The following is an 11664-nucleotide window of genomic DNA, read 5'->3' as shown; positions in this document are numbered from 1 at the left end:
AACTAACAACAACAACAAATCAGCATGAGATAAGGTGAGAAGAGTTGGGTATGCATGACAACCCCTTTACACCCACACGCTCTTCCTTGACCCTACAGGCATCCCACGATTGGCATGGGTTTTGCAACTTTCCCTAATCAGATGCCCTCCAAATCAATCCAGCTGGAAGACCCATTCAGATGAAATCCAGCCCTGTGTAGAAGATCGTGGCTTTGAAAGAAAAGAGCGAGTGAGTTACGGAGAGATTGACAGAGGCCGAGGGGGTGGGACATCCACTTGCAAATCCCAGTACGGGAGGGGGGAAGCGGGGAGGGCGGTGCTTTGCTGGGGCTGCGCTGATGGACAGGCCGGTGCGAGGAGTGACTTCTCGAGCCCACGTGACTCTCTCTGGAGCTGGAAGAAAAGCAGCGGGCCTGTTGGGGGGTTTCATTATATTCAAATATATTCATTTTCCAGGAGCTACTCCGGAGCATCAGGTCCCAGCGACCCTTCCTATCCGCACTTCGGAGAAGCGATCCGGAATAGCTACAGCAGCGGCGGAGGCGGTAGCAACAGCAGCAGCAGCAGCCAAGAGCGATTCTCCTCATTCCTCAAGCAGACTTCGGATTTCCCTGCGCGGCGAGTTTTTCCACGAGTCGTGTTTCACGCTGGCTGTCAAGAACCATGGACTGTTTTTGTATGCCTTGCTTTCTGTCAGTGAGTAGCGCTTTCGTTTTCCCCCCCCCCTTGTGGCTTTGATGTAAAGCGTTAAGAGTCTTTTTAAAGCAAGAAGCGATCCGAAGAGTGTGCGCGCGTGTGTATGTGTGTGTGTGTGAGAGAGAGAGTTAGAGAGAGAGGTGAACGCCTTCCTTGTGGATTTTCCATTTCTGTAATTAATTTCGTCGGCACCTGAAAAACAAGTCGCTGCGAAGCGGTTCGGGCTGCAGACTTAACGCCCGCTTCCTTGAACCTAACACACTCTCTCGAATCCAGTTTATTTCCGACTAAACACGGATAGTATCGCGCTTTACTTATTTCAGTAGATTAAAACTCTCTCCATCCTCCCCAAAGGTAAAAACCCTTTAGGGTTCTGCGGGGAAGGGGGGCATCCTAACCCCGACCCCCGCTTTTCCCTCCCTCTGCGATCACAAAGCACTTAATCAGGAGTTGGGGGAAGAGGCAAGGTCCTAGTGGTTAGCGTCTACGAACCGGGAAGGCGAAGCACCAAAACGCGACCGATTGAAAAGCGCTCTGCACCGACTGGGAAGGGTTATTAACAATGAACCGAAGCCTCGGACCCTCACTTAGCTCCCGCCCCGCGTGTTTTTCTCTACTCATTGGAAAGGGGGCAACTCCGACTGAGGAGTGCCTTGAGTTTTTACCGGGGGTGATGGTGGAGGAACAGGTCCTCCACCGAGATGGATTTGAATGGAAGCGTTGTCTTGAGAACTTCTTCCAAGACTATCGCGTTTTTAACCGGCATAGTCAGATAGAAACAGAGGACTGAAAAGAGAGGTGGGAATTTATTTGATGGGGGATATCAAGGCATTCTGCCCAAAGTTTTAGAAGCCGCTTCTTTTCGTACAAAAAAAAAAAAGCTGTTGTGTGCATTTCTCCCCCAAAGCGGTGGACTATTGGGTACTTTTTCTTTTCTTTCACCAACCTTGTTTGCTTGCTCTGGCTCATTTTCTCCTCCCTTCCCTGCTTCCTGCCCCCCCTTCACTCCCCCCCCCCAGAGACACCATGACGCCTGGTAGCCGAATGCTGATGGTCATTCTATTGTGCCAAGTGATCCTAGGAGGTTCCAACCGGGCCAGTTTAATACCTGCTGAGACCGGGAAGAAGAAGGTGGCTGCAGGTTTGCATCAACAGCAGCAGCGAGGAGGAGGAGGAGGAGGAGGAGGAGGAGGAGGAGGAGACGGGGACAGCGCCTCGGGAACTGCACACCGGCTGTTCTCAAATCATGAACTCTTGCGTGGGTTCGAGGCCACCCTCCTCCAGATGTTTGGGCTGCGCCGGCGGCCACAGCCCAGCAAAACAGCCATCGTCCCCTCTTACATGATGGATCTCTATCGCCTCCAGTCTGGGGATGAGGAGGAGAATCTTCAAGATCTCAACCTCCAATATCCCGAGAAATCGACCAGCCGCGCCAACACCGTGAGAAGCTTTCACCATGAAGGTGCGTTGCAAGATGAGCAGTTAAGTGGGTAGAGTGTTGCATTAAAGTCAGAAGTGATGGGATTGCAGAATTGTCTCTTCAGAGTAATATGGGGGGGGATGTGACCATAGCAGCAACTGAGGCATCCCCTTACAAGCTCCCCCAAACCCAATTGATTAACATGGGAAAAGTGGGTTGCACAAACAGCTTTTTGGAAGCTTCTTCACCTGGAATATGAAATGAACCTTTATTGTCAAAGTACAACTATGTGTACCTTGAGATTAGCTGAGCCTCCCTTTGTGCTCCCACCCCCCAACACACAGTGACAACAAACCCTCCATCTTACTACACCATGTGAACCAACTACACCACACACCGGCCTAGAGGGGCAAGTAGGCAGTTTTATTTACTTCCTTCTCCCCCCCCCCAAAAAAAATATATTTTGCTCTCTTTCCAGCAATTTGCACTTTGGATGCAAGAGATTCAAACTGAAAGTTTGCTTTTTCAGAGGTGTATTCTTGATTGTGGATCGTACTGTCCTGGGAAAGGGAGGGCACAGGATGAGGGTCCCACTTCCTTTCATTTCTTTATATTTAGCAGTTTCCAGAACAGGGAGGTTTGCAGGACATTTAATGCACTATCCTTGAATTTTTTTTAAAAAAGCAGCATTTTGCCTAGGAAATAACAGCTTGCAGTGCTTGTCCTTCTTGCTGAGTTAGCGGGGTGCCTGTGGCTTCATTAAGAAATGGAAAGACATGGAAAGCAACTCCTGGCATAACTGAGAATGGATCTGGATAGAATTGGCATAGTAACAAAAGTAGCAATTATTCATATTAGTGAATAATTATCATTGGTTTCATAGCTTGGGTAGAGCATGGGCTGTGTCTGTGTGTGTGTGTGTATGTGTGTGTGTGTACGTATGCAAGAGACAAAGCGAGAGAGTGTCAGCGCTCACATCCTGCACACGGAGCTCTAAGAACTTACTCTATCAGATAACAGCAGCCAGATTCCAGACTTCACTCTGGTTACACTGGGTTTGTTACTCGCTCCCCCATCCTGCTCCTTAGGAGTTTATGCAGGAATTATTGTTGCCCTGCACACCAACTTTAGATAAAACTGTTTCCACTCATTAGTTGTTTTGAGGGGGGGGAGGGGGTGTCCGTTCATTTTCTTTTTTAATGACCAATGTGAATGACTAAAAAGAGAAGAGGGATGTGTGTAACTGGACCCAAATGTTTCCTCGCATGAGTTTTGTCTGGTTCCCCCCCCCCCCACCAATCCCTAAAGAAAAGTCCGTGGAATTGATTTGCTTATTCAGGATTGTATTTCTGGGAGTCTGGGCTTTGCAAAGCTGTGTGAACTAACTGGAGTGTACTATAAGTGAATCTATGTCAAAGATTTTTTTTTTAAAAAAAACAGCACATGGAATTTTTAAAAAGAAATCTGCATATTTCATTAGGGATTTTTTTTTTTGCAATCTGCTTTTCCCTTTCCGAAGAGATATATTTAAACTTATCTAATCACCATCCTGTGAATTGTGAGCTGCATCTGTCTCTTACTGTTGTTTCTGAAAGGACTTGAAATTTAGGAATCATGAGAAGAGCTCATTTCAAAAGATAGGGGAGAAATGTGGAGGTTGAAGCAGTCCTGGGAACTGTTACATTTTTGTTGTTTCCTAAAGATGTGATCACAAATTCTGCTTTCTCTTCTCCCCCCCCCCCCGCCCACTCCACGGGCACACTCCATTTTTCTTTTTATTGTGTCCAGGGCTGGGCACGTGCCTGGCATTCTATAAATACAAGAATGAATTATGATACAATCAGAACAAGGGATGTGCACACAGGCTTGGCCAGAGGGCATGACTAGGTGCCCTGGCTGGACTTTGGCAGCACCTGGCAGATTGTTACTGAGGTAGGAGTGAAGCAGAAGATGCCGCCAGGCTTGTTTGGGCAAGTTTGGCTGGTTTGGAGCATCCAGCCTCAGTGTCCCCTTGGAGCATTCTGGCTGTTGCATCATAACGCTGATAGAAGCCCCACTAATTTCACTGGGGCTGAGTTCCAACTAAATAGTTGTTAAAATATAGGTTGCAATCTCCTTGATAGCATGTGAAGAAAGAACTTCGTTTTGGTTGGCTTAATTTCCCAGGAAATCATGTTTGGGATCCAGATAAGAAGGCTACTCTCTATGCTGAAAAGTTAAATCCCAGCAGGATCTTGACCTCGACTTACCTGCCTTGTTGGCAACCCCATGAGATACCCCTAACATGTGTCATGTGCAGTGGCTTGGCTTGACATTTCCTGACAGTTAGAACAACTAATCAACTTGCCCCCAGAAGTTGTGGGTGCTCCAACACTGGAGGTTTTTAGGAAGAGACTGGACAATCATTTGTCTGAAATGGTGTAGGGTTTCTTGCTTGAGTAGTGGGGTTGGAGTAGAAGACCTCTAAGGCCCCTTCCAACTCTGTTATTCTGTTAAAGCAAATGAAATCCGTAAAAGTAGAGGTATGGAGGACTTTCTTTAAGGGAGAGGACATCCTTTCCAGCTTGGTGCACAACAACAGGGAAATCACACCCCATGGTGTCCTCCTTTTGCTAATATGTCTATTTTCCTGGACTTGTGAAACTATATCTTCTCCTTGGTGCATCCTGCTAACCTCTTCCCTTTTGTGCATCTCTGTCTCTCTCTTTGCCTCTTCCTTCCTCCAGAACACCTGGAACATGTGGCCAACCCATGGAACCAACCCACTCGCTTCCACTTCTTTTTCAACCTCAGCAGCGTGCCGCCTACCGAGCCAATCTCTTCCGCAGAGCTGAGACTCTTTCGGCAGCAAGTCAATGAAGGGGAGGCAGTGGCGACAGCAGCGGCTTGGGAGAAAGGCTTCCACCGGATCAACATTTATGAGGTGATGAAGCCCCTGCAAGGGGGGGACATGGTCACCAGGCTGCTGGACACACGCCTGGTGCATCACAATGTGAGCCGCTGGGAAAGCTTTGATGTGAGCCCCGCAGTCATCCGATGGACCGCAGGTGACCAGCCCAACCATGGGCTGGCTGTGGAGGTGATCCACCTCTACCCCGCGCAGACTCACCAGGGCAAACATGTCCGGATTAGCCGCTCTTTACCTCAAGGAGACCGTCTGGAGGATGCCGAATGGGCTCGCCTCCGGCCTCTCCTGGTCACCTTCAGCCACGATGGCAGGGGCCAGTCTCTGCTCACGCGGAGGACCAAGCGCAGCCCTAAGCATGCACACCAGCGGGCGCGCAAGAGCAAGAAGAATTGTCGCCGCCATGCTCTGTACGTGGATTTCAGTGATGTGGGCTGGAATGACTGGATTGTAGCCCCACCAGGCTACCAAGCGTTCTATTGCCACGGGGATTGCCCTTTCCCTTTGGCTGACCACCTCAACTCTACTAACCATGCCATTGTGCAGACTCTGGTGAATTCCGTCAACTCCAGCATTCCCAAAGCCTGCTGTGTCCCCACAGAGCTCAGCGCCATCTCCATGCTCTATTTGGATGAGTACGATAAAGTTGTTCTCAAGAACTACCAGGAAATGGTAGTAGAGGGATGTGGCTGTCGTTAAAGGGGGGGGGGCAATGAGTTCTCCCTGTCTTTTCCACTTGCCACCTTCCAGCTTCCCTGGCCAAAATGTGCCCAGGATGAAGGGAGTGTGTGTGTGTGTGTCTGGGGAAATGGCCTTTGATTTCACAGAGGAAGCAAAACCTGACCAGCCTCTTTCTCCCGGTAACAACTACAACTCCCTTGATCCATTCTCCTTGACCTTATTTATGTGCAAATGTTTTGACAATAATAATCATATATTTTGGCAAGATATATTTATAACGACATATTAAAATATAAAATAAATAAATAAAACGAGTCATTATTTTAAAGGTAAAGCCAATAAGATTTTATAAAATTATTTTAAAATATTTTTTGTTACTCTCCAGAGAGGACCGGGATGGAGTTGCCAAGCTATCAATGTCCTGCTTTTTCCTTCAGGCAGTTGAAAGAATATGGAGTCATTCCCTCCCCTCAGACCTCTCCCATTGTTTTTAAAATTGTCTTAACTGCCAACTATCCTGACTGGCCTGTCCCCCAACCTTTTGTAGATGTCATTTGGGGAATGATCGGGTTTCTCTGCTCAGTCTCCATGTAACCTTCCCTTTACAGGGATGTGGATCTTTTACCTGAGTTTTTAGGATTTGTTTTTAAAGGAACATAGATCTATTTAATTGTTACTTTGACTGATCAGCCACACCTCTGTAAACAAAGCTTTTTGTGACATCCCAGTCTTTGGCAGGGAATGGTGGTAGTTGTACTATGTTGTAGTTTGTTTTTCTGGTCCTGCTACCATGCATGTATGTACTTGTGATCAACTTTGCATTTCTGAGAGGGAGTCTTGGCTAGATTTACATTTTTTTAAAAAAATCCATTTTAAAAAAAATAAAAACTCCCAAAGTGTTTATTATGAGATCACTGCACATGGATCCAGAGTCTTGAGACTGGTGGAGAAGGGTCAGAATAACCTTCTCTGAAAGAAGTCCTACCTATTTCAATGGACTATCCCAGCAAGTGGTATTAGAGCAGTTCTCTACTGGACTCTACTGGCTGACAGTCCAGAAACATCTGAAGGATGCTCGATCCTCCATCCATTTGGAGAATGGCAGCTTTCTCCTTGATTGGCAGCAAAATCCTCTGTTCTTGAATGTAAGACTGCAACAGGCTCATGCCTGAGATGCTGACCCATAGTTTGCAGAGTCATAATTATAAAATCAACTCAACCTTCTAGACCAGGGGTAGGCAACCATGGCTCTTTTATGACTTGTGGACTTCAACTCCCAGTTTGAGATGAGATTTATCTTGTAAATTTTTACTGCTTTTTTTAAAAAAAAATCTGTTCATCTTAGTTTCCTTTTGTGGCTGTTAATCTTTTAAATCTCTCTCTAACCCCCTCCCATCAGGTGTAAATGACCTTTGTCCATCATCTGGGTAGGAATTCTGGGATTTGCAGCCCTAGAAATTCTGAAGAGTACCCCATTGAGGAAGAGTGATATAAACCAACTAGATGTTCAATTCCTGAGACAGATCTATTAGTCACAAAGCCAGGGGTTTCTACACTTGGCCTCTTTAAGACTTGTGGACTTCAACTCCCAGAATTCCTCAGCCAGCATTCCTCATTCCCAGCATTCTGGGAATTGAAGTCCTCAAGTCTTAAAGCGGCCAAGTTTGAAGACCCTTGTAGAAGGCTATTAGCTGATTGTGGTAAGTGAAGGACACAGAGTGCCGGAGACCAGGAGGTTCTATGTCGACTTCAAACTTTTCAGATGTCTTAAAAACTGAGCCTTAGAAACGAGGCAATCAGTGTTGAGACTGGGGCTGTCATTCAGCCAACCAGCTAGCCATCCATCCTGCAGGAAGCAGCAAGAGCAGCCCTCAACAAACATGCTGGTGAGCTACATCAAGTGTGCTCCCACCCATCGGGGAAGGATCTCCTGACTTGCTAACCATGTGAAATGTTCTAAGGCAGGGGTGTCAAACTCAATTTCATTGAGGGCCGCATCAGCATTGCGGTTGCCCTCGGGCCAGGTGGGGGTGGCCTACTGGGTGGGCGTGGCTAGGCTGCGTATGGCCTACTGGGTGGGCGTGGCCAGCTTTACATCGTTCGCATCAAGGGTGCCTATGGGGGCCTGGGCAGGAGTGGGACAGATCTGAGGGTCTCTGGCAAAAGGAGGGTCTCTGGGCCAGGGCCAAGACAGTGGGGGCCGTTCCTTTACTGTTTCCAGGATGGCTTCGCGGGCCACATGAAACCACTTCGCAGGCCGGATCTGGGCCCCGGGCCTTGTGTTTGACATGTCTGTTCTAAGGAGAGAGAGAGTGAGTGAGTGAGTGAGAGAGAGAGAGAGAGAGAGAGAGAGAGAGATACATTTGAAAAGAAGCTTAAAGGTTTTCTTTGGGAGTTGGGGAACAATGCTGAGCCTGGAGGGCTTGTTCCTCTATTCCTTTAGTTTAACCCTCTTTTGCTCCTAGCCCTCGGGTTGAAAACTATTAACATTTTGGAAGAGAAATGTGACTGGGAAAGCACTTTAGCTCCCTTCAAAGCTCGGAGGGCTCTTTGAAGATCATATCTGGCAATTATGACATCGTAAGAAAGAAAGAGGGAATGTCAAAAGAGTTAAATATGAATTAGAAGCTAAATGGATGCTTGGGGTTTGACTTTTCCTTCTTAAATGATAGCAGGTGAGATCCAAAATACCTCTACTACAATGGATGGGTAGAGTTTGGTCCAAGTAAAATGCAAAGAAGCTGCTTCAGGAAGGAAGTTTGGGGGACCCAGTGTCCCTTGCTGTGTTCCCCATGCTGAAAGCACTCTCCATGGCTAGGAATCCTCCTAGGAATCCATCAAGGGTTGGTCTGGAGACCTCTCTCTGAAAATAAGCCATAAAAATTATTGGACCCTTGCACAACTTGCAAGAGATCTGCTTGTAGGTTTTGTTCTTATGTATTAGTAACTATGAACCCAATTTGCAAGTTCTCTCTCCTCAAAGACTGGCAACAAGTCAGACGCTAACCCCAATTCTCCGGAAAGCCAGTGCTTGTGGTGTTGGACAAGGCCCAGGAGACTCAGTTCAAATCTACCCTCAGTCATAGGAAGCTCATTGGATGACATTGGCTAGTCATTATGTCTCAGCCAACCTACCTTGCAGGTTTATTGTGGAATAAACGTACCGTATAAGCTGCCTTGAGTTGCTTTGAGTTGCCTCTTCATATAAGTTGCCTTTGAGGAAAAGGTGAGCTACGCTCAAATACAAATACAATGTAATATAAATTTCCTCATTCACTTTCTTCCAGTGCTCAGCCAGCCGTGTGATTTCATCTTCAAAAAATAAAGCCCTCTAGGGCCTCCCCCTTGCTTGCCTCTCTGCTCTTATGATAGGATGGATGCCTTCTGGTGACCTTCAGTCATCCTGCTCTACTACCCTCAGCTATCCAAACATTTCTGGATTCCTGAAATGACCTCATTGTTCTCTCCGCTGTCTCTTTTGCCTGGAATTGCCCCATGGACCCATCTTATTTATTCGTGTCCTTCCTAAAAGTGTATACCCCTACCCAAACTCACCTATTCTGAAGACCTGGAGGCTGCTATGTAATTGTTGTAGTGTATGTAATGGAAATACAACATATCCTCCCTTGTTAAAATGTCCTTCCCTTCTCCTTTCTCATTTTTTAAAAAAATAACTTCTTCCTGCTTGTAATGTAGCTGCCCGATGTAGTTTTGATATGAGATGGGTGGCAAAGAAATTTAATAAATATTAAATAATAAATATATATATAATAATGGGGAGGCATAGAGGAGAAATTGGTGGATCTACAAAGCCAGCTGAAAAATAGTGAAGGGCAATTAAAAACCAGGCTTTGAAATGACATGCTTTGAAAATGATTCCTAAAAAGTATTTTGGACCTCCTGGGAGGTCAATACTCCTTCTGCAGAAGCCAGAAAAAGAAAGAGAAAAAATATTATTTAGGAGTCACATTTTGAGTTGATTTCTATCCCCTTTATGAAGAAATCGGTAAGATACAAAATACATTGGTGTAAAATGTGATTAGAATTACAGCTTTAGAAAGATGAAGGACATTTGATAATTGAAGACCATAATATCTAAATAGAACTTCCATATATGGAAGTAGCATATTCCAGACGCTGGAGATAGACAGAGAAAACAGCCATATCCACCATATTAGCCAAGCACCTCAAAGACTAGCCTGGAATGGAAGCATAACTTTGTCTTGTTATAATCCAATATATGATAGCCTGGGAGAAGAATGAAAGAAATACATATTTAAATATGCCAGTTTCAGCAAGGAGTCATCTGAATTTAGGTGGTCTCCTCCTTGGGCCTGCATAAGATTGCACAACATATCAAAGATTACTGAATTGCACCATTATTTAAATCACCCATTTTTCCAGAATTATGATTTAGAAGACTTGCCTAAGCTAGTGAGTTGTGGAACTGCCATCCCAACACATCTGGGGAGCACGAGCTTGGGGAACCCTATGCTTTACCTTAAAACATGAAAACCATAACACCATGGCTCTACCCATATCCTCAACGGCACTTGGAACATTTGCGCAAAGTTTGATATTAATGGGAGATTTGGGCACAAGTCAAAAAGAGTGCCTGTCAAACAATGGCAAGGCTGAGGTTAAACCTGTCACTTAGGGTAGTGTGGAAGACTGGGTGCAACTCTTTCCCCTTCCTTCTTGCCTGCCTGCTTGCCTGCCTTCAGTCCCTCGATATACTTCCCACGAAAAAGAAATACACATGCATACTTGGCGGGGGAGGATGAGAAAAGAAGGCTGAAAATGATGCAGCATTTGTTGTTTTTCATTACTGGAGCTCTCCAAGCCTCCAAGAGGGCAGCTTAGTGGAAACCAATAAAAACCGAGGTGGAAAGGTTGCCAGAAGCCTCATCTCCCTGGAGAGCGCAGGTGGAGAGACCAGATCAGAGCCTCAGGCAAAAGCAAATAAGCCTGCACGCGGGCTTGCACACCCACACTTACCCACACCAACTTGCTCTTGCAAAACTACTTTCTGGCCAAAAAAAGAAAAAAGGTGTTTAGCTCATAGGGCGCTCATTTGTTCCTCCTCCATCCCTTAGTTCTCCATGGAACTGGAAGCAGCTCGGTTAGTCTGACCCCTCCTCTCCCCTGGCTTTTTGGTGTTTGTCTGCTTTCCAAAGAATTTTTACATTCCTCTCTTTAAAAATACATGCGTTGTTGTGGAAAAGAAATGGACAAAGATAGCAGCATGGCCAAGTGGGCATTTCTCTTGCATACTTCTCCCCCTCCCTCAAAAACAACAACAACCCTTCCTGCTTTTGTGCAATTTCTAATCATTTCAGTGGAGCTTGCAAGATGTGGAGTCACTGAATCAGGGTCTCTTGGAGTAATGAATCTTATGTAGTAAAGCTCTAAAAGTATGCTACATGCCAGGCTCATTTTCTCATACATGCACAGGTGAATTAATTAGAGTTGGGCACAAACTGCTTTCCAAATTTCTCCACTCAGTTTATGGCAGAGATCCTGGGTGGCTTGTAACTCCAAGGAAAGGAGAATTCTCCAATCATTTCTCAGGAATAGGACTCATTCGTAATGTTGATGGTAGCATCTCAGGTGAAAAAGCCTCATGGAAGGAATGCTTTCATGAAGACTTCATGCCTGTCAATGTTTCTGCATCGGACATATAAATATGGCAAATGAATATACGGTACGTGTCCCAGGATAATTTTGCAGGATCCAATCTGGGTCAGTCACCGGGATCAGAGGCTTCGTCTTCCAAACTTTCGGAGTCGTGCCAGGGCCCATCTTGAGGGAACCCATGGGTTCCCTCAAGATGGGCTCCGGCACGACTCCGAAAGCTTGGAAGATGAAACCTCTGGTCCTGGCGACTGTCCCAGATTGGATCCTGCAATATAAAGATGATCATTGCCATATGACACGCAAAGTGAAGTGGTGCGTGCATTGT

The 11664-nt window shown here is 46.1% G+C and overlaps 1 protein-coding gene across 1 annotated transcript; it reads left to right on the top strand.

Annotated features, from left to right (window-relative positions):
- Positions 1-462: 462 nt before the first annotated feature.
- Positions 463-5907, top strand: BMP4 (bone morphogenetic protein 4). The gene is made up of 3 exons (XM_081334408.1): positions 463-696; positions 1716-2158; positions 4843-5907. Exons 2-3 carry the CDS (start codon positions 1723-1725, stop codon positions 5718-5720), a joined length of 1314 nt encoding a protein of 437 aa, XP_081190534.1. The 5' UTR covers positions 463-696; positions 1716-1722; the 3' UTR covers positions 5721-5907.
- Positions 5908-11664: the final 5757 nt, after the last annotated feature.

The sequence above is a fragment of the Vipera berus genome, assembly GCF_964194415.1.
Source record: "Vipera berus genome assembly, chromosome: 1".
Taxonomy (NCBI): domain Eukaryota; kingdom Metazoa; phylum Chordata; class Lepidosauria; order Squamata; family Viperidae; genus Vipera; species Vipera berus.
This window is presented reverse-complemented; position numbering and strand designations above follow the sequence as displayed.